This window comes from Sus scrofa, chromosome 8, assembly GCF_054392235.1.
Source record: "Sus scrofa isolate SSC_HxYL_T2T_F1_AM1 chromosome 8, Sscrofa_HxYL_maternal_Yorkshire_Landrace_v2.0, whole genome shotgun sequence".
In the NCBI taxonomy this organism is placed as follows: domain Eukaryota; kingdom Metazoa; phylum Chordata; class Mammalia; order Artiodactyla; family Suidae; genus Sus; species Sus scrofa.
Window position 1 is genome coordinate 73,167,393 of NC_139390.1, and position 24,407 is coordinate 73,191,799.

The 24,407-nt window shown below is 35.9% G+C and overlaps 1 protein-coding gene across 1 annotated transcript; it reads right to left on the bottom strand.

The window, feature by feature from the left end:
• Window positions 1-578: 578 nt before the first annotated feature.
• LOC110262013 (sulfotransferase 1 family member D1) lies at window positions 579-24,179 on the bottom strand. The gene is made up of 7 exons (XM_021100802.2): window positions 24,029-24,179; window positions 16,989-17,114; window positions 15,929-16,026; window positions 9,484-9,610; window positions 6,723-6,817; window positions 2,931-3,111; window positions 579-858 (listed from the first exon to the last, which is right to left on the bottom strand). The coding sequence occupies exons 1-7, from the start codon at window positions 24,174-24,176 to the stop codon at window positions 746-748; spliced, it is 888 nt and encodes a 295-aa protein (XP_020956461.2). The 5' UTR covers window positions 24,177-24,179; the 3' UTR covers window positions 579-745.
• Between the last annotated feature and the right edge of the window lie 228 nt (window positions 24,180-24,407).

Genomic DNA, 24,407 nt, shown 5'->3' on the forward strand with positions numbered 1-24,407 from the left:
GCCTTTTCAAGAAAGTATTTTGGTTCTAATCCATCCATTTTGAAGACCCCCTTAAATTATCTTCTTTACCAGTCCAAAGACCCAGGCCTGAAATTTTTTTTTTTTGTCTCCTTGCCATTTCTTGGGTTGCTCCCGTTGCACATGGAGGTTCCCAGGCTAGGAACTCCAGGCCTTGAATTTTTTAAAAAAGAAGATGAAATTATAAATTTTAGACTTCATTTTATTATTTAATCTTTAAGAATAGTAAAAACCGGAGTTCCCGTCGTGGCTCGGTGGTTAGCGAATCCAACTAGGAACCATGAGGTTGCAGGTTCGGTCCCTGCCCTTGCTCAGTGGGTTAAGGATTTGGCGTTGCCATGAGCTGTGGTGTAGGTCACAGATGCGGCTCAGATCCTGAGTTGCTGTGACTGTGGTGTAGGCCGGTGGCTACAGCTCTGATTCAACCCCTAGCCTGGGAACCTCCGTATGCCGTGGAAGCGGCCTAAGAAATGGCAAAAAGACCAAAAAAAAAAAAAAAAAAAAAAAAAAAAAGAATAGTAAAAACCTTGTGGAAAGTAGTTAAAATCATGAAGACAATATTGATTTTTCATATGTATATTTTGAAATTCTTTAATAGTCTATTACAAATAGCTAATACCAGTAGATAAAGAAACATTACATATGGAATTTTTTTCATTAGGCATTTAAGAATTTTTTTTCTCTTTTAATTTAAATGCCAGCTAAAGAAATAAAGAGCAAGTATTTCTTAGATCTCTGAACAAAACTGCAGTGTAGACCCCTTCATTTTCTTTTTGTAATCTTCTTCAAATCTTTCATACTGGGCCACAGTGAACTGATTTTTCCAGTCTCCCGAAATTCCTGAAAAGAAAGATTAAATGATAAATTTGAAACTACCGTAAAATTTCCTTCTGTAATCAGTTTTAATTTTAATTTCCACCTTGTATTTTTAGACCTCTAATTTTAGAATGGAGTATCTACTCCAAAATTTTGTTCCTCACCTCCTACTCCCACTCCCAGACTCCTAGGCCTTCTTAGTTTTCCAAAAATCCCCATGGATTTTTCCAATATCTTACATAAAGAAATAACCTCTAAAATAGTTTTAAGAAAAATCCAGTGGGGTAAAATTCAACGTCTCAAAAATCTTTACTCTGGCTTTGTTAAAAAGCATACAGAGAATTTTCAGTCATTTTAAGATGGTATTTTTCAATATCAAATGATAATTTATTAAAAGGGTTCTATGATCAAGTAAGATTTCAAAACTACTGGGTTAAATGTAATTAAACATATTTCTTTACTATAGAATTATTCAGTCAATCTTCCCAATATTAACCATATATAACACCTTAGAGGAAGAAACAAGAATCAGCATCTGCAATGAGCATCTGATAGAAATAATGCCATTTTCATAGAATATCTCAGAGGGCAACCCAGAAGATACATTTGGAGGCCTAGTTTTAGAGGAGGAAAAAAGGGAAGAAAACATGCCAAAATAATTTTGTCAATCTAGCCCAGGATTTCTTAATTTTGGCATTTTATTTTATTTATTTATATCTCCACTGTTGATATTTCAAGCCAGACATTTCTTTGCTCGAGAGGATGTGGGGGTTATAGGGTGTTTAGCAGCATCCTTGGTCTCTAAACATTAGATGTCAGTAGGAAAACCCTAGTCACAACCATCAAAAACGTCTTTAGGAGTTGTCAAACTTTCTCTGGGAGGCAAAACCATACCCAGTTGAGATCTAGATATTCCAACAAGGCTTATATATGATGCACTTTTTCTTTAAAAAGTCTCTAGAAAAGATACTTCATAATTAAAATTACCCTTAACAGTCCATTTATAGGCTCTCACTGAAACATCAATTTCTCCAAAACTGTCTTCTAATATTAAATTAATAATTATATACTATCTCCTTCACTGTAAGAAGGTTTTGCATCTCTGCCCATTGTCATATGTTGCATGAGTTCTCCTTGCCCCATTAACTTTGGGCTTAGGTTTTTTATATCCTTTGGCCAAAAGAATTTGAATATGTGTTATACATAACACATTTGAAGAGATGTTAAAGGGAGTGGCAAGTTTTCAACACCTTTCGTGCTCTTCCTCTTTGCCATGATGTGGACATAACCCAGAAACGGGCAATTCTTTTAGCCTGGTTTCAGACATAAGAAGGCACAAGAGGCTGAGACCATGAGAGCCAAATGAAACTAATTAGAGTCAAAGGAACTGAGCAAAACTGCAGCAGCTACAGGTGGCTAACATGCACCTATATTAAATGAAAAATAAACCTTGCGTTTTTAACCTACTGAGATTCTTAGGGTTGTTTGTTTTAGCAAAGAGGACTAACATATACACAACTAATAGGATCAATCAATCAATCAATCTCTCACCACACAGATACACACACAATCCAATTCAGCATATGTTCATTAAAGGACTCTTTTGTGAAAGATATCAGCTATGTATTGAGTTCAATGCTGAAGATGCAATGATTTACCATAATCATAGCAACAATCTCAAGGAGCTGAGATTTTCTCTCATAATTCATTATTCCTAACATCATTTAAGCCAGCTACCCACCACAACAAGATTTTTAAGGAGTATGAAGAATATCTAGATAATTCAGACAAATACAAGGCATTCTTCTGATATAGCATTTGGTGCAAAGACTCATGCTTTACAACTGCATAGGCTCTTAAGCAATTTTTTTGTATGTTTTTTACTGGAAATCTTGTCTTACTTGTTAGTCTTGCAGCACTGATCAAATTTCTTTGCCACAAATTATTTCCTCTAAGGAATTTTTTTGTAATTTTTTTTCTCTCCCCAGCATACTCAATCTCTTTCTATTTAATCCAATACTGTTCTTCTCTGCCCACATGCACTGTGCATAATATAACTAACAATCTGTACAGAAACTAGTATATAATGTTCTTACCCTTTCTCATGAAGGGAGACAAGGAATGATCCATACTAAATTTTGGTAAAGTGGTATAATTTGCACTTGGATTCTGTTTCATCATGTCAAAGGAGCTATGATAGAGGATTTTATCCACAGTTTCTTCTGGCAGGTCTTTATCTAGAAACTTTAATAACTTCTGAATTTCACACTTCGGATCCTGAAAAAATTATAAAGAAAAAAGACTATTTCGGGTAGATTTAATCGTGAAATAGGCAATTTGTTTAATAAGGTTCTACTCATTTCAATGTGATAGGGGAAATGCTTTTATATTCTTATGTGCATTTTTAATTCTCCTTTCCCAAGTATATATCCTATTTTTGGTTATATCAGTCAACCATCTGCTAGAAGGATGATTAAAATTTGTTTCAGGAGTTCCCGTCGTGGCACAGTGGTTAACGAATCCGACTAGGAACCATGAGGTTGCGGGTTCGATCCCTGGCCTCACTTAGTGGGTTAACGATCCGGCATTGCCATGAGCTGTGGTGTAGGTTGCAGACGCGGCTGGGATCCCGGGTCGCTGTGGCTCTGGCATAGGCCGGTGGCTACAGCTCCGATTCGACCCCTAGCCTGGGAACCTCCATATGCCGTGGGAGCGGCCCAAGAAATGGCAACAAGACAAAAAAAATAAAATAAATGGGAAGGAAAAAAAAGTTGTTTCAAAAAATGCAAAAAAATAGGTTAATATTCAACCTTTCACATTCAAATGTAGAAGTAATCCGTAGAATAATAGATGGTGATAAAGCAAGCTACTATTATAAGTATTTTCAGAGACCCTTGATCTCCATTTTATAGTACATCTAATATAAAGAATAGATTACTTCCAAACTTTTAGAGAAGAATCAATGTGAATCCTTCTCAGAATCTTCCAAAAAGCAGAAGATAAAATTGCAAAGTTCTTTTATGAGGCCTGCATTACCCTAATACCAAAGCTAGACAAGGACAGTATAAGAAAATCACATATCATTATCTCTGGTGCATTTTGATGAACAAAATATTGGCAAATAAAATTCAACAGCACATTAGAAGGATCATATAAATGCTCAAGTGGGATTTATTCTCGGGATGCAAAAATGTTTCAGCATCTGGAAATCAATGTTATAAACCACATTAACAAAATGAAGAATAAAAATTATAGAATTATCTCAATAGATGAAGTAAAAGCATTTGACAAAATTCAACATCCATTTGTGATTAAAAACTGTCAATAAAGTGCATAGAAAGGGAACATACCTCCACACAATAAAGGCCATATATGATGAGCCCAGAGCTAACATATTCAATGGTGAAAAGCTGGGGGCTTTCCTCCAAGACTAGGAACAATTGTTCATCATAATTAATAATTGTAAACTTGAAAGTTGCTGAGAGAGTATATCTTCAAAGTTTCATCACAAGAAAACAAAAGCATAACTATGTGTAGTGATAGATATCAATTAGACTTATAACGGTGATTACTTCACAACATAGACAGATACTGAATCATTGTGTTTTACACCTGAAACTAATATTATGTTGTATGTCAATTATATCTTAATAAAAATAAGGAATATATATACCTCCCTCAGAGAATTATTTTATATTGGAAAAAGGATACTCTTTCTACCTCTCATACTAAAATAGAGTTTTTGACAGTCTGAGTATATGAGAAGGACAGTGCAATAAAAACCTATGCATTTTCCAGCCTAAGGAGTGGTGAGGAGGAGAAAGAGGCCATAATGAAGAGAACTACATTTAATTTGTTTCTCGTGATTTTTCTTCTCTGGTATTAAGACTTTATAGAGAACAGCATGTTAGATACAATGAAAGGTCAAATAGCTTCTGCCCTGCTACCCAGGAAGGGGAGTGTTCCTCTTGGTGGTCCAAACCAAACTGAGCAGAGAGCCATAGTCTTAGTGAACTGGTGAGATCAGGTAGAAAGGTGATCTAAGGTTTAGCTTAACCAAGCTACCCATGTCAATTCATGGAAACAGAAACAGAGAGTTTCTGTAGAGGTTTGGAACTTAATTTGGTAGAAATAAGAGCTAATTATCTTAATTGTACCAGTGGAAGAATCACTATGAAGGTTGGCTTTCCAGTCTCATATGTGAAAGTTGCATAGAGGAGTGATGGGGAAAGAGTGGCCTTCTGAGATTTTGAATGGTAATATATGGGGTGGATCTGATGATAGAGACTCTGGAACTCTTGATTAATTTCTATCTCTTTATGGCAACAGATGTAGATTCTCCTCCCATATTTGAGAAGACTAAATTTCCTTTGCTTGAAGATCTTATTAGAATCTAATGTAGGAATTTTCCCTTCAAGATAATGCTATTCTCTTCAAGTACTATTTGTTGCTTATGAACGCATAAGTAGGGTAATATATCACCCCATAATCCAAATAGGCAGGTTCAAAGTAGTTTAAACGGAAGGCAAAAGAAGCTGAGGCTTTGACTAAGAAAGCTTCCAGTGGGTGTCAATTAGCTGAGTTGGGTGCTTTCTTTAGAGGCTGTGAAATAGATTTCCAAAATAAGAGGTGAATAGTGGTCATAGTCATCTATAGGAATTTAGGTGTGGGCAGGCTCTCTGAGAGACATTCAATTTGAGAGATGAATTTTCTTTTTTTTGTCTTTTTTTTTTTTTTTTTCGGCTGCACCTGCAGCATATGGAGGTTCCCAGGCTAGGGGTCTAATCGGAGCTATAGCTATTGGGCTACACCACAGCCAGAGCAACAGCAGATCTGAGCCAAGTCTGCGACCTACACCACAGCTCATGGCAACGCCAGATCCTTAACCCACTGAGTGAGGCCAGGGATTGAACCGGCAATCTCATAGTTTCCACTATGCTACAACAAGAACTCCAGAGAGATGAATATTTCTTAAGTGAACTTTTTAAATAATCAGATCAGGACAAGTTTTTCATCAAATTGGAGAGTGAATTATTTTCAGTGCTAATAATGAGACTGAAGAAGAAAAACAAAAACTAAATGTTTTATAGATTACATCATAAAATTACATCATTTCCCCATTGTGCTTGCCACATGGTGAAACAGACATGAACAAGGTAATTTTAACCTTTACATTCAAGGATCTTACATAATAGTACATGACACCAAGAAAGTATAAGTAAAGAAACACACACACATAGAATAATTACAAGTGGTGGTAGATACTATGAAAAGAACAATAGCAGCAAAAAATAATGAAGTAAATATGTAAATTTACTTTTATTTAGTAAATATGAAGTAATAATGAAGTAAATTGTTTGATGTCGTGAACATGAAAGAACTGTGAAGAGGTAACTTTTGGTTAAGATATGAAGGATGAGAAGAATCCAATCTAAAAATAGTAGGAAAAAAATGTTTTGGGTAGACTCACTTAAGCGAGAAAGGGAAAGTGGTACCAGAAGCGGTTAGAAAGATAGACAAGGACTAAATAATGCTCAATGCTATAAATTATCTTAGTGATTTTGTATTTCACCTAGAGATAGAAGCCATTGAGAGATTTGAAGAAAGAAGGTGGCCATACTCTGATTTTGGTTTTAAGAAGATCATTCTCTCTGAGAATAGAAGCAAAATTAGATAGTTCAAGTAAATCAAGATTGTTGCCTGAACTAGAGTAGGAGGCAGTAATGGTAGAAAGAAGTGGATTAAGTGATAGATCCATTTTTAAGCCAGAGTTAACAGGAAAGTAGATTAGTCATATTTATAAGTCATGAAGAAAAGAAAGTATGATACAAAGAAGATGAAGCTTAGGCTTCCTTAAAAATAAAGAAGAAATTGTACATTGCTCTTACCTTTTTCATGTCTTCAAAGAATAGATAAAGGATACGATGATCTTTTCTCTTCTCCCACCAGCCCTTCACATGGTCATACCAAGAACCAAAAGCCACTAAATTGGAAGACAACATGTGAAGAAAATTAAAACTACTTACATGAAGTAAAGAATTGTTAAACACTATTAATCCAGTGATCATCATTAATACACACACACACTCAGGAAGGTGGGATGGGAGGATGAGAGAAGTTCATCATATAAGCCCTGTTCTCCTTGGAAAGGATGAAATGCTTCAGTTATGGAGCTAATCGTGTCCCTCTAAAGCTCTTATGTTGAAGTCCTAACCCCCTGTATTTAGATTACAACTGATTTTAGAAATAAATTGAAGAAGGAATTATTAAGCAAAAAGGAACCAGAACTTGAAGATGTATAAAATTCTCAGCTTACCCACATTGCAAAAAAATGAGAAAGCACACTCTGGAGAGAACACCTCGGGTGTGGCTGGACAATCTTTATTAAAGAGTTTAAATGTGTGCTTGCGGATCTAATAAGTCATCTCAGCAAAAACATTGCCAGTTTGAACAGAAGGGGACAGTGGCAAGATGAAATGCAGGATGATTTTTGGACTTCTGGTTTTCCACAGGCAAGAAATGGGCCAGTAGAGCTATCTGGCTGTGAATATGCTTTGTCCTTCAAGAATGACCCTGAAGGAGGTTCAGAAGTAATCAGGGCTATCACTGCCACCACAGGCACAGAGATCATGGAACCATGGGGACATGGCCACCCCAGTCTACTCAGAAAACTGAGCATCAAGTCAAAGGTGACCATTCTCAAGCCTTAACATCTTCTAGAATTTGCCCTGCTAGGTTTCAGGCTTTCTTCTTTCTGATTTCTCTCTTTTCACATAGAGATGTCCCACCTTTGTATCTTGGAAGAAGGCAATTTATTTGTTTTCACAGTGGCACAGCTGGAGAGGAATTTTGTTTTAGGATAAATCATACTTTAAGTCTCACCCATACCTGATTTTCATGATATTTAGCCGAGATTTTAGTCTTAAAGTTGATGTGGGGATAAGTTAAGAATTTGGGGGCTTTGGGGATATATTTAGCACATAAGAAGAACAGGAATAGAGAGGGGACAGGAGGCAGAGTATTATGGACTGAACACTGTACTTCGTAATTCATGTGTTGAAGTTGGTGCCTCAGAATGTGATTACATTTGAAGATCGTGTCTTAGGTAATTAAATTAAAGTAGGTTATTTGACGGTTCCTAATCCAATATAACTGGTCTCCTTATAAAATGAGGAAAATAAAAACATCATGCACAAAAAGAAGAACTTGTGAAGACACAGAGAGAAGATGGCCATCTACAAGACAAAGAAAGCCCTCAGAAGAAATCAACTCTAGGCACCTTCATCTCTGACTTCTATCCTCTGGAACTTAAAGAAAATAAATTTATGGTGTTAAAGCCACTCAGTCAGCAGAGTGTTGTTGTGGCAGCCCTAGAAAAGGAATACAGCTACTATTAAATAAAACTAAATTACAAGAGCAAGGTGGTAGATACTAAGTAATACAGTCAGTGAGTGGAATGGAAGTTCATAGGAGAGGGAGAGAAAGAAAGAAAAGCACAGTGGTTGAGAGGTTAAGAAAGGGCTGTGGAACAAGCAGAATGTATTCAGATCCAAGAAGTGTTGGGCTTTGATAATAAGAATGAGTAGAGGGAGTTCCCATTGTTCCTCAGTGGTAACGAACCCAGACTAGTATCCATGAGGATGAGAGTTTGATTCCTGGCTCTCGCTCAGTGGGTTAAGGACATGGCATTGCTCTGGCTTTGGCATAGGCTGGCAGTTGCACCTCTAATTCGATTCAACCTCTAGCCTGAGAATTCCCACATGCCAAGGGCATGGCCCTAAAAAGCCAAAAAAAAAAGAATGAAATGGAGTTCCCATCATAGCTCAGTGGTTAACACATCCAACTAGGAACCATGAGGTTGAGGGTTTGGTCCCTGGCCTTGCTCAGTGGGTTAAGGATTCGGCATTGCCATGAGCTGTGATATAGGTCACAGACGCGGCTCGGATCCTGCATTGCTCTGGAGTAGGCCAGCAGCTACAGCTCCAATTAGACCCCTAGCCTGGGAACCTCCATATGCTGGGGGGGAGGGGGCAAGAAATGGCAAAGACACACACACAAAAAAAGAATGAGTAGACATTCTATAAACTGAGACTATTCCAAGTAATGACAGGAGTAACAATTTACAGGATACCATTGAAAATGTATTTGCCTCAAAAAGAGAGTTTTTTATAGAAGAGTGTTTATATGAGAATTATAAGTAGAGTAGTTATTATGGGCACAAATATGTTTTCTTGAAAGAGACTACATGGCGCCTTGAGCATAAAATTTTTACTCAAGGACTTCCAGTTTATATAATAAAAATGAAGGAATGGCCATGAAATGAGAGTCAAAAATACATGTTTACAGTTAAAACAATGCAATGGCATGAGCAGTAAGAAAAGAATGCACTTAGTTGTAGTCACTGAACTGAAATGAAACAATGTCTTAGGACTGAAGAATCAGTATGTCGCATATTCCCCAAAAGTCCTTAAAGGGAGGAGAAAACTAGCTATTCTACTTCTTCTGTAGTCTTCCTAATACATTAGTAGAGTGCTGGACACATATTATGTTTATAATAAACACAAGATGTATATTTAAACTTTATATCTCCTTGCCAAAAGAGGAGTTTTCACTGGGGAACTCCAGGATTAAAGTAAGAGTTGGACCCACCCTTCCCAGCTATGAATTTATCTAGGAATTCCTCCCAGGTGCCAGGCTCTGGGTGTATTTTTGCCATCTGGTAGAAATAATAGTAAGACACAGCCACATCTTTAGCATTCCGAGCCACATAGACAATCTGTGGGGAGAGAGAGAAAATCATCATTTTGCTTAGACTCTTTAATAGTTGGTAACATTTGCTTACCTTGATAGAATGCTTATTTTCTCATTTTTATTCTCTAATCTGAGCACTTATATATATATCCTGACACAGTATATTCATCGCTATATGTTATTTTAACACAAAGACTTTTAGCTTTGGAAAGAACATCTCGTGACACATGGAAAACCATGTGTAATATGAATTACAATAAATATTAAATTTCAAAAATTAACTAGAACTATCTGGGGAGTTCCCGTCGTGGCTCAGTGGTTAGTGAATCTGACTGGGAACCATGAGGTTGCAGGTTCGATCCCTGGCCTTGCTCAGTGGGTTGAGGATCCAGCATTGCCATGAGCTGTGGTGTAGGTTGCAGACGCGGCTCGGATCCCACGTTGCTGTGGTTCTGGCGTAGGCCAGCAGCTACAGCTCCAATTAGACCCCTAGCCTGGGAACCTCTATATGCCGCAGGAAGCAGCCCTAGAAAAGGCAAAATGACCAAAAATAATAATAATAATAATAATAATAAAATAAAATAAAATAAAATAAAATAAACTAGAACAGTCTATAAATTTAGAATATTTTTTTCTATAACACATGTTAAAACTAATAATAGAAAGAAGCAATTTTTTTGTAGTCTTTTTTAGGGCTGTACCTGCACCATTTGGAGGTTCCCAGGCTAGGTGTCAAATCTGAGCTGCAGCTGCTGGCCTATGCGTCTTTGACCTACACCACAGCTCACAGCAATGCAGGATCCTTAACCTGCTAAGCAAGGCCAGGGATAGAACCTGAATCCTCATGGATACTAATCAGATTCATTTCTGCCGAGCCACAACAAGATCTCCCCGTAAAATTTTTGAAGCTGAAAAATTATGCTAATTTCCGTTGAAATTATTTGGCTAAATTTAATCAAAGAATATTAAACATTCTTAACTCTGTCCATGATCATGGCTACATAAGAATTACTGCTGTTTATAATGATTGGCATAGGAATAAAATTGATGTAGGAAGACCTCAAGTGCGCTTGAAGGTGCAAATTTTGAACATATTTCCCAATAAAAATGACATTGCCATGCCTCGTTGGCAATTTGGTTTTAAGGCAAGCCCACTGAAATGCATTAAGCTCACTCCTTTCCTGAAGCACATCTAATAATACTGAGGCCCCAGCCACCCACGCAGGAAATATATTTCTAAAGAAAAAATGTATTTCAAGAAGAAGTCTCCTTTCACCTAAGTAGGATCTGAACTTTCTTCTTCTCTTCCAACTGATGGGAAAGGGAAAGAGGAACTTTTAAAATCCCACATCACCAATAGTAGTTTTGATATTCTGAGACAATAATAAGGAGAGGAAGGGAGTGGCTGGTAAGGGGTTTTTCAAAAGTTTAAGTACAGAGTTTTAAGAGTTGAGATTACGGAGTTCCTATTGTGGCTCAGTGGGTTAAGAACCCAAGTAGTATCCATGAGGATGTGGGTTCAATTCCTGGTCTCACTCAGGATCACTAAGGTTTGCTGTTGCCTGCAAGCTGTGGTGTAGGTCACAGATATGGCTAAAATATGACATTGCTGTGGCTGTGGTGTAGGCTAGCAGCTGCTGCAGCTCCAATTCAACCTCTGGCCTGGGAACCTCCATGTGCTGCAGGTGCAGCCCTAAAAAGAAAAGGAAAAAAAAAAAAAGCATTGAGACTCTGTTGCTGGTATAATTTCTTGAGAAAATACATCCTCAGTGACCTCCTGCTTCAATACCACTGAGAGACTATGGTGATAAAGCAGCTGTTTTCTTTGCCTTTCATCATCACCTCCAAGTTCCTTCATGAGGTCTGTTTTCTCCCACCTCAGTATAGAGAGAGGCTATCTGAGATAATACCCTTTAGTAAGGCCAAGTGTGATGGGGGCTTCTATAGATTTTTATGTCTAGATTTAAGATGATAAACTATGTCATCATTTCTTTATTACTTTTGTTTTAATTAGACTTTGCATGAAAAATGAAGTTTCACACAACCACACATGCAGAGACTTTCTGTATAACAACATTGAAAGTATAATCAATCAATTTTTCAAGGAAGAAACAATAGGTATTTTGCTCACTCTAGTAAAGGCAAATTCTAAACATCTTTCTCAGATCTCAGGATTTGGTGACTGCCTAGCTTTCCAGATTCATTTCCCAACCACACTGAACCACTTGCAGGATCTGACATACGCCATGCTATTTCACATGTAAGCCTATGTACATGTAGATTTCTCTCTGTAAAATGTTCTTGCTACATCTGAAAAAACGCCTATATTTTCTTTAAGATGGTGATCAATTTTTTTCTCTTCTTCTATGACACTTCTTTGCCCCAGAGAATCTTTACTTCATGTACTGGCCCTTATCTTACTGAGAAGTAATTATTTTTCATGAGTATCTGTCTTTTCCACACTATTTGATGTATCTATAGGATTATATGCTCCATAGAGCTAAGGTCATTGACTTTTTTAAACCTTTGCACAATATGGGCATAGGAAAGTGACTGGCAGTCATACAAAGCCCAATAGTATTTGTAAAATTAGATGGCACATAATATCTTCTGTTTGTATTTATAATGACAATCACAATATCTGCTACGTATATGGCAGCATTTTCATAAATGTTTACTGATTATATGCTTATTGAATTTTTTTGCTTCTAGAAAGCTAAAACAGAATTCCAAGGAGAAATAAAGAAATTATAGTTAAATTTTAATATCCTTATCTCAATAACTGATAGAAAAATATAAAGAATGAGAAAGGTGACATCAGTGCAGATTCTACACATATTAAAATGGTATTAAAGAAATGTCATGAGCAACTTTAATACAAAAAACTTAGATTTTAAATTAAAGGGACCAATTCCTTGAAAGACATAAACTACAAAAGATCATGCAAGGAAAAGTATCTTATCTGAAAAATCTTATTCCTATTAAATACATGGAATCTGCATTTAAAAATCCTTTCAGATAAAGAAAATTCCAGGCCTAGATGGTTTCACTGCTGAATTGCAGAAAATGTTTAAGAATTAAATAAGACGATTTCCAACCAAATACTTCCAAAATATTGATAAAGAATAAATATCTCCCGACTTGTCTCATGACATCAGTGTTACCATCGTATGAAAAGGATTATTTCCTAATGACAAAGACATTATAGAAAAGAAAGAAAGAAAGAAAGAAAGAAAGAAAGAAAGAAAGAAAGAAAGAAAGAAAGAAAGAAAGAAAGAAAGAAAGAATGAAGGAAGGAAGGAAGGAAGGAAAGAAAGAAAAAGAGAGGAAGGAAGAAAAAAGAACACAAGCCAACATCTCTGACAGATGAAAATTTTTAAAAAATAGCAAATTGAATTCGACAATACAAAAATACAATAAATCATAAGTAAATATAAGGTATGCGAGGTTGTTTCAAAATTTGAAAATCAATCAATATGACTAATCCTATTAATAGACTAAAATAATGGAAAACTATATGAAAGATCTAAATAGACATAGAAAAACATTACGCAAAATCCAACAGGAATTCCTTATGTAAAGTAGAATTAAACATAAATTCCTCAGACTGATGAAAGGGCGTATACAAAAAACCCTGTAGGTGACATCATCATACTTAGTAATGAAATGTTCATGTATTTTCCCTAAAGTCAAAAGCAGACAAAGATGTCTGCTCTCACCACTTCTTTTCAGTATTGTTAGAGGCTCTATCCAGTTCAATGAGGAAAAAAAAAAAATTAATTGGATCTCGACTGAGAAAACAGAAGACTATTCTAAATTTTTAATTTACTAACTGTATGCACATTTCTATAGAACAATGGATGAAATTTATAAAAAGGTGACTTGCTCTAATGGATAAACAATCTATGTTCATGTACTAACAACATTCAGAAAATAATGTTAGCGTGTTTGTGTGTGTGTTCAGGAAAGAGAAAAAGAGAGAAAATTATTATTTCATAAATCTTAAAAAAGGAACATTACTATGTATGTATAGGTTTTAAATACATTTTTTTTTTTTGTCTTTTCTAGGGCCGCACTGGTGGCATATGAGGTTCCCAGGCTAGGGGGCTAATTGGAGCTGTAGCTGCTGGTCTACACCACAGGCACAGCAAAGCCAGATCCTTAACCCACTGAGCAAGGCCAGGGATCGAACCTGAAACCTCATGGTTCCTAGTCGGATTCGTTAACCACTGAGCCACGATGGGAACTCTGTAAATAGATATTTTGATATAAATCTGATCAATGAGACAATAAAGCCTGCAGAAGTAAACAGAAGGGAGAATGTAGACTCAGAGGATGACTTTTTTTACACAATTACAAAAAGCTTTAACCATAAAGAAAAAGAGCTTATATATTGACCAACCTCGAAATTAAAAACTTCTTTAAAAGATATTGTCTAGAAAGCAAAAAAAGAAAAAACTAAAATGGGGTGAGATAAAGAAATCAATTTTTTCTGTCAAAGGACTTGTATCCAGACTCTATGGAGAATTTGTACCTTAACAATAAAAAGAAAGAACCCTGTATAAAAAAAGGCAAAAGACTTGTACACATAGGATATATCTAAGCTATGCAAATTTTCTGGAACTAATTAGTCATTAGGGAAATACAAAGTAAAATCTCAGTGAGGTGCCATCAGACGCTTACTAAAATGGCTAAAATTAAATATTTTAGCTATATTTTGGGTTGATGAGGCTGTAGAGAATTTCAACCCATAAACTGCTGATCAATGTGTAAAACGATGCACATGATTTGAAAATAAATTTGAACACATCTTCTAAAACTGGACAAATGCACATTCTAAAATAAAATGCAGCATCTCTATCCCAAGCTATACAACCAAGAGAAATGTGTACCTATCTGTGCAAAAAGACTTGCATAAGAATGTGTGCTACAGCACTATTTTCATTATTAACAGCTAGTAACAACTCAACTGTCCAGCAACTGTACCACAGATAATTAATTTGTGGAATATTCACATACATGTAACAGAAGACTTCATATCAGTGGTTCTCAAGTATTAATATGAATCAAATTCACTTGGAGGTCTTATTGACACTCACATTGCTGGACCCCAGACCCATGGTTTCTGACCCAGAAGGTTGGAATATTGGACCTGAGCTTTAGCATCTCCAGGGAGCAACTTTTGCTCAGAATACCACATTTTGTGACCCAACAGGCTACAGAAAAGAACCAGAACAAAAGCAAATTAACAAGTATGTTAAGAACTGAGCTCACAGATATTATGTTAAATGAAACAAACTAAATATTCAAGAGTATATACTTTATGATTACAGACAAAACAAGCAAGCTCTTTTAAGGTGAATATGTTCATGATAGGTAGTTATTTTGCAAATGGGGATTCCTGCCTGGAAGTACACAGGAATAGAACATTTGGGGCTTGGGTAAAATTCAGTTTCCTGGTGCTAGTTTCTTGGGTATGCTTACTTTGTGAAAATTCCTCAAGCCCTATCCTTAGGATGTATGCACTTTTCACCCTAAATGTTACGCAAATCAAAGTGGTTATAAAAAAGAAGACTGGAGAGTTCTCATCGTGGCTCAGTGGTTAACGAATCTGACTAGGTACCATGAGGTTGAGGGTTCAATCCCTGGCCTTGCTCAGTGGGTTAAGGATCCAGCGTTGCCATGAGCTGTGGTGTAGGTTGCAGATGCGGCTCAGATCTGGCATTGCTGTGACTCTGGCGTAGGCCAGCGGCTACAGCTCCGATTCGACCCCTAGCCTGTGAACCTCCATATGCCGCAGGAGTGGCCCCAGAAATGGCAAAAAGACAAATAAATAAATAATTAATTAATTAATTAAAAAGAAGCCTGAAATGAATCCGTATACATATATAAAATCATATAGTTATAAAAATTATGAGAAAATATATTTAATTGTATAAAATGTATTTAATTAGATATACTTAAAATTAAGCATAAAATTATGTTATAAATTATAACATATGTTATAAATTATATATAAAATTCATATTTGTAAATTAAAATTATACTGAATTAATGAAGGAGTTCTCAATTATTTTAACTATCCATTGTTTAAAAGTGGACAGTGAGTGAAAGAATTTAGACAAGAAAAGAACAGAAAATCTGAGCAATTCTCAGTTCCTGGAATAGCATAATCTCCTATCTATAACACTGTGTGTACTGGTTTTATTTTGATCCTTGGTATATAGGGAAAACATTATTTTTGCAATGATTTATCCATGGTTTTCAATTTTGCATCCTAACTTCTGCATAACTAGTAAAGGAAATCACAACACACAATTTTCTTTTTTAAAAAAAGTGCTACCTTGCAGTTATTTTTCCAAAATGAAGAAGGGAGAAGTTGAACAGGTAAGTGTGTTTTCACTAATCGAGGAGACTGCATGTCATTCAATTCCTTAACACCTACAAGCAGAATAGTTAAATACACTATTGATATGGAATCATAAAGCTCAATTACAATATAATCTAAGACTTTGTAAACATTAACTATGGTATAGGCATGAAAAGGCTATATGATTATATGGCTTCAGATGCTTCTAAAATCCACAATGAGATGAAATTGGTCAATCCTGAAAATTAGACTGTTTTATTTTGAAATAGTAGGGTTTGGGAAGTTCCAGTGGGGCACAGTTGGTTAAAGATCTGGCATTGCTGGCATTGCCACAGCTGAGGGACAGCCTCAACTGCAGCAGAGGTTCGATCTCTGGCCTGTGAATTTCCACATGACAAGGTATGACCAAGGGTTTAATATCTTTATAAATGTCTATAAAGTCCTTGAATATAACCCCTTGATGAGACAGAAACAGCAGTAAGTCAAATGCAAGATGTCCAAATTTTTCCATTATTTACCTTCCTCTTTCTCTTATTTACATAGAGAATTTGAACTAGAGGATTTCACAATCTCCACATTTCTTATATTTAAATTCTAAAATCAAATTAAGCCATGAGACTCATGGCTAATTTTTAAATAGTTTAATAATATAAGATCCTATATACCCCCATCATCATTCTCTTTGAGTCTGTGAACATCAGCAATGTAGCAATAGACATGATTCTGTACTGGATCAAACACTGACTTTTCAACATATAATGATCTACCTTATTTAAATGTTGAAGATTTCCATCTATCCTTTTCAGAAAAAATATACTCATCAAAATCCCCTTTTATGCAGATGTTACCTTTGGGTCGAAGATGAGTATAATATCGCTATAAACATAACCAAACTCTTACTCTTCTATTATAGACACCTATGATTCAACTGTCCAAGCTCTGTCTGTATCATTTTCCATCCTGACTCTTCCAAACACCACAAAAATACTGGGGATTTACTCCTTTGTTGTAAAGGAACATTAAGAGAAAATACCATTTGAGAGTCCAGGGACTATAAGTTCCATGAATGGCACTCGCTTGTATATTGCATCTCGTTTACATTTTTCCACATCCCCATTGTTATAGATCAAATCCAATATTTCACTGGTCCAAGTTGTTCCTGAGGGAAAAAATGGAAGAAACTCTAAGCTTGTCTGTTAAAAAAAAGAGTATGAGAGGGTTTATAGAGGTTGAGAAGCTGTGTAACATCCACAAAATGTGGTATTTGTTTTCATTCCTTTTTTTTTTGTTTTTCCCCTTTGGTCTTTTTGGGCCACGCCCATGGAATATGGAGGATCATGGCTAGGGGTGGAATCCGAGCTGTAGCAGCTGGCCCACACCACAGCCACAGCAACATGGAATCTGAGACATGTCTTTGACCTAGACCATAGCTCACAGCAACACCTGATCCTTAACCCACTAAGCAAGGCCAGGGATTGAACCTGTGTCCTTATGGATGCTAGTCAGATTTGTTTCCCATGATCCACAATGGTAACTCCTATTTCCACTCTTTTTATTGCTTAGCTCATTTCCTAGGAGACATCCTTATCTACCTTGAATGCATACATATGTGGTTATGTGTGTGTAAATTGATTAAAATAATCATAAAATTAAAAGTAAACATGGAATATTAAGAAGACAGTATATAAATAATGATAGCACACCTTCCTGGGTGAAATGTGTAGGAGAAGCACCCAATTTCAATGAGTCCGACCAGCAATTTGTACATCTCCTATTTAAAGCAACAAGATCATCAGACTCTGGGACTAAAGATCACTTCAGGTAAAAATGTTCAACATTTGGTAGAGAGAGGGACGAAGAAGGAAAAACAAAAAGGACTTTGTGATTGCCTCTATGGAGACCAGGGTCTCATTCACAAAGACTATAGACTTTCATTGAGCAGAGAAGATAAAGCCTCTCTGATCTTTCTGAAATTATCCCTCACCAGTCTTTTCAGAAATAGACCTAAAGTATATGAGGATATGGTCTACCCAGTGGTCTATGGCAATGAGCAGGATATTGAGGCATTGCTAAAAAAAAAAAAAAAAATTATACCTAGGGGAAAAATAACTGCTTAACTGTTTCTGTCCTATCTCTCTTTACCAAATGGGCAATAACAGTCTCTAAATAGAATAATTATGGGTGGAAACTAAAAAAATTAAATAAAATAATTAATCTGTGCACGCAGCCACATTTATGAAGAATGATCTGCACATGCACCTTTAGATTGGTTCCAGATATTAGAGTATTTAGAATTCCTTATCATTTATTTAGTCCTTTGTTGTGGACAATTCTTTCTTCTTGTCCCTAAATCAGGAGTATGAGACTCTCTCCCCCATCCTTCTAAACACAGACAATTATAATGCTTAGGAAAAAAAATAAGTCAAATCAGTACTACCCTTGAAAGTTTTATTGCTTGATATGGCTTAGGCTTAAGCAGTGATTCATGGGGGGAAAAAAAGAGACCTAAATGCCAAAGTACAATATAACACCAGTTTATTTCCTATTGGTATGTAGCTTAAATTGTGGCCAATGCAATCTGATTGAAACTCCTGTATCTTTTAGAATTACGGTTTTTCCCCAGATATATGTCCAGAAGTGGAATCGCTAGATCATACAAGGTTTTTTTTTCCTTTTTTTTAATTACTCAAATGAATTTATCACGTCTGTAGTTGTATAATGATCATAACAATCTGATTTCACAGGATTTCCATCCCACAGCCCAAGCACATCCCCCCAACCCCCAAACTGTCTCCTCTAGGGACCATAGATTTTTCAGTGTCTGAGTCTGCATCTGTTCTGCAAAGAAGTTCAGTCTGTCCTGTTTTCAAATTCTACATGTCAGTGAAAGCATTTGATGTTGGTGTCTCATTGTATGGATGACTTCAATTGACATGATAATTTCTAGGTCCATCCATGTTTCTAAAAATGCCATTATTTCGTTCCTTTTAATGGCTGAGTAACATTCCATTATGGATATGTACCACATCTTCTTGATCCACTCCTCTGTCGATGGACATTTAGGTTGTTTCCATGTCTTGGCTATTGAAAATAGTGCGGCAATGAACATCGGAGTACCTGTATCTTTGGGAGTCATGGTTTTCTCTGGATAGATGCCCAGGAGTGAGATTGCTGGGTAAAATAGTAGTTCTATTTTTGGTTTTCTGAGGAATCTCCATACTGCTTTCCACAGTGGTTGCACCAATTTACAACCCCACTAAGAGTGTAATAGGGTTCCTTTTCTCCACACCCTCTCTAGCACTTGTTGTTTGTAGACTTTTTGATGATGGCCATTCTGGCTGGCGTAAGGTGGTACCTCATAGTGGTTTTGATTTGCATTTCTTTAATCAAGAGTGATGTTGAACATCTTTTCATGTGTTTTTTAGCCATCTGTATGTCTTCTTTGGAGAACTGTCTGTTTAGATCTTCTGCGCATTTTTGGATGAGGTTGTTTGGTTTTTTTTGGTATGGAACTGCAGAAGGTGTTTATAAATTTTGGGGATGAATCCCTTGTCAGTTTAATCACTTGTAAGATTTTCTCCCATTCTATGGGTTGTATTTTCATTTTGTTTAGGGTTTCCTTTGCTGTACAGAGACTTATCAGCTTGATTATGTCCCATTTTTTTATTTCTGTTTTTATTGTCAATACTCTAAGAGGTGGATCTGAGAAGATGTTGCTGTCCTTTATGTCAGAGAGTGTTTGGCCTATGTTTTCCTCTAAGAGTTTTAGAGTATATGGTCTTACATCTAGGTCTTTAATCCATTTGGAGTTTATTTTTGTGTATGGTGTTAGGGAGTGTTCTCATTTCATTCTTTTCCATGTGGATATCCAGTTTTCCCAGCACCACTTATTGAACAGGCTGTCCTTTTTCCATTGTATGTTCTTGCCTCCTTTGTCATAGATTAGTTGGCTGTAGGTACATGGGTTTAATTCTGGGCTTTCTATCCTGTTCCACTGATCTATATTTCCATCTTTGTGCCAGTACCATACAGTTTTGGTGATTGTTGCTTTGTAGTATATTCTGAAGTCCAGAAGCCTGATTCCTCCAGCTCCATTTTTCTTTTTCAGGATGTCTGGGTCTTTTGCGCTTCCAAGCAAACTTTAAAATATTTTGTTCCAGTTCTGTGAAAAATGTCCTTGATAATTTGATAGGGATTGCATTGAATCTGTAGATTGCCTTGGGTAGTATAGTCATTGTGATAATATTGCCTCTTCCAATCCACGAGCATATCTTTCCATCTATTTGTGTTATCTTTGATTTCTTTCATCAGTGGCTTATAGTTTTCAGAGTACAGGTCTTTTGTCTCTTTTGGTAGGTTTACTCCGAGGTAGTTTCTTCTTTTGGATGTGATGGTAAATAGGATTGCTTCCCTAATTTCTCTTTCTGACCTTTCATTGTTGGTATATAGAAATGCTGTCGATTTCTGTGTATTAATTTTGTATCCTGCACCTTTGCCAAATTCATTGATGAGCTCTAACAGTTTTCTGGTAGAGTCTTTAGGATTCTCTAGGTATAGTATCATGTCATCTGAAAATAGTGATAGTTTTACTTCTTCCTTTCCAAATTGGATTCCTTTTATCTCTTTTACTTCTCTGATTGCTGTGGCTAGGACTTCCAGAACTATGTTGAAGAGTAGTGGTGAGAGCGGACATCCTTGTCTTGTTCCTGATCTCAGCGGGAATTCTTTCAGCTTTTGACCATTGAGAATGACATTTTCTGTGGGTTGGTCATATATGGCCTTTATCATGTTGAGGTAGGTTCCCTCTATGCCCACTTTCTGAAGTGTTTTTATCAGAAATGGGTGCTGGATTTTGTCAAAGGCTTTTCCCGTGACTATTGAGAGAATCATATGGTTTTTAGTCTTCAGTTTGTTAATGTGCTATATCACACTGATAGATTTGCAGATATTGAAGAACCCTTGCATCCCTGGGATAAATCCCACTTGATCATGATGTATAATCCTTTTAAGGTATTGTTGTATGCATAGATCATATAATTTTTTGAAGGAACCTCTATACTATTCTCCATAGTGGTTATACCAGTTTACATTCCTATCAACGATGTAAGAGGATTCTCTTTCCTCTCTATCCTCTCTATCATTATTGTTTGTAGACTTTTCGATGATGGCCATTCCGATTGGTACTGGTATGAGGTGATACCTCATTGTAATTTTGATTTGTAGATTAATCACTTGTTGGTCACTTTGGTTTTTGCTTTTTTGTTTGGGGTTTTTTCTTTTTTTCTTTTTTTTTTTTTTTTTTGTCTTTTTTTTAATGGCTGCACCTATGGCATGTGGAAGTTCCCAGGATAGGGGGTCAAACTGGAGCTACAGCTAGCTGCTGGCCTATGCCACAGCCACAGCAAAGCCAGATCCGAACTACATCTGTGACCTACACCACAACTTACAACAACATGGAATCCTTAACCCATTGAGAGAGGCCAGGGATGCAACATGCATCCTCATGGATACTAGTTGGATTCATTACTGCCGAGCCATGGCAGGAACTCTTGGTCACTTCATTTGCAAAGATTTTCTCCCATTCTGTGGGTTGTCTTCCCCCCACCCACCAAGGGTTTCCTTTGTGGTGCAAAAGCTTTTTTGTTTAATTAGGTCCCATTTGTTTATATTTGTTTTTAGGCAGTGGATCCAAAAAAATGTTGCTGTGATTTATATCAAAGAGTGTTCTTCCTCACCGCAGCATTATTTACAATATTTGAAGCAACCTAAATGTCCATCAACAGAGGATTGGATAAAGAAGATATGGTACATAAATACAATGGAATATTATTACTCAGCCAAAAAAAGAACAAAATAATGCCTTTTGCAGCAACATGGATGGACCTAGATTATCATACTAAATGAAGTAAATCAGATAAAGACAGACAAATATCTTATGAGATCACTAATATGTGGAACCTAATAAAAAATGATACAAAAGAACTTGTCCACAAAGAAGAAACAGACTCAAAGACTTCAAAGGAAAATTTATAGTTACCAAAGGGTTGTGGGGAGGTATAAATCAGGAAGTCAGGATTAACACATACATACTACTTTATACATAATAAATAAATAACAAGGACCTACTGTATAGCACGAGGAAATCTACTTAATACTCTGTAATACTCTTTATGTGTAAAGAATCTGAAAAAGAATGTGTATGTATATAACTGATTCACTTTGCTGTACACCTGAAATTAACACAAAATTTTAAGTCAGTTATACTCCAACAAAATTTTTAAAAAAGAAATGGCAATTTAGCTACATGTTGAACTGAAAATGTTTATTTTCCATAATATCTGAAAAAAAATAGTTTAGCTCATATAAGTAGTTAATTAACTTGGATATTTTATAACAAAATCAACAGGACACTCATGTATTAATAATTTTAAGACATGTTCTCAACAGCTGGTAAGGGGAACAAAATAAAAGGAAAAAAAAAAAAAAACAGGACCAAGGAGCATATGATTAATTTATTTCTAGCCATCTAGATTTTATTATGTTAGAAAAAACTTAGCTCCAAAGATCACTTTTATAATTGAACAATTTGTATAACAGTAGCTTCCAAAGACAGTCTTAATGGTCTCCTGCTTGTGAATATATCAAAAAGATCAAAAAGAAAAGAACATGTACATTCTCAATGACTATCTTTCCTTTTCTGAACCTGTACTTCAACAACAACAAAAATGTGCAGTAGTCTTGGTTGTAAACAATTTGGGTTTTGTGAATTGCTCTTTCCTAGTAACAGAAAAAAAGCAAAACTAACTTTTGCCAAAACAAATATTTTTCATGTCTTTCATTTACAGAGATCTGTGTCACACATTTGTTTATTTCCTAGTAGGAGCCCTAGGCTCTCATGGAATGTTTATAATTTTGATACCTTAGAATCACCCAAATTTTGGTGGGCTTTCCTCCTAGGGCTTGCTATATATCTCTTTGAAGTAATTTTAAAATTTATAATCTATGACAAAGATAGTAGTCAATATTGTTATTAAAATTTCATTTTCTTTAATTCCTCTAAAAAATGAGGTATGAATATAAAGGAAAGTTAACTTTAGCAAGTACAGTAACTAGAGTAGTTGATTGACTATGGGCTCAAGTAAATTAATTGGATAAAAAGCAAGAGAGAGCCTCATCTCTTTGATTTTTTTCTACATTTATCACTGAGTAAATTGGAAGACTCTATTATAAAAAGACCTTGAGAAAATTTTTTTGAAGTATGGTTGGTTTAGAATATTGTGCTATTTTCGTGTGTATAAGTGATTCAGTTATTCCTTTTTTGAGAAATATGTTATTGATTCTTATTTAGTTTATATTAAATTCTTTCTGAGATCACATACTGAAGTTAGAGTTGTTTAACTTTATAACAAAATATTTCTAATCATATTCACAAAATATGTTTGAAATAATAAAATATTATTTTGCAAAAATGTTTACAATATTGCAATACATAAAATATACAAAAGGTTTATATGTGTGTATATATTCTAGTGTATCTAAATCATTTATATATGTAGGTTTAATAGTTTTTGTTTAAATTTTTTTTTTTTTTTTTTTTTTGTCTTTTTAGGGCCACACCTGTGGCATATGGAGATTCCCAGGCTAGGAGTCCAATCAGAGCCACAGCTGCCGGCCTACACCAGAGCCACAGCAACTGGGGATCTGAGCCAGGTCTGCGACCTACACCACAGCTCATGGCAACACTGGATCCTTAACCCACTGAGAGAGGCCAGGGATTGAACCGCAACCTCATGGTTCTTAGTTGGATTCTTTTCCACTGTGCCACAATGGGAACTCCAATAGTTTTTATTTAAATTTTGAAGAAAGAAAAGACAAAAGCATTAACTTTCCCTCAGATATATCCTCCGTTCAATTGCAGACCTTTCAAAATAAGAAGTGAGTTTGTGTAATTTAAGACAAAATGGTCCCACAACTGATCCAGGTATTCCCTTGTCAAGTGATCATCAGATCAATGGGCTTACATGTAAGGATTGACAACTAACCACCTATTACAGATAAATGAAAAGATCTTACCAGATTTGGGGTAGGTGGAGATCAGAAGATCATCTGGTCGACTCTCAAATGACTCCACCTGGGACCACTCCTCAGTGATACTCCAGAAGAGGGGGATACCCTGAAAGTCCACCAAGTCTCTCCTAAATATATCCTGCTTGTTGTCCATTTTTGAGAGACTAGATTTGAAACAAAGGGAAGCAGGTTAGATGGTCTTTGTTTTCATGGCAGCAATCAAATTAAAAATAAATATAATATTAAAAAATTAATATTTCATTACTCTTGATCTAGCAGCCTAGATCTTTTACTGCAGTATGGCCAAACACACTGCAGTAAAAAAAAAATACACATTGATTTCCCATCTCTTTGTTTAGTCAGAGTTTCAAAAACAAAATATTTC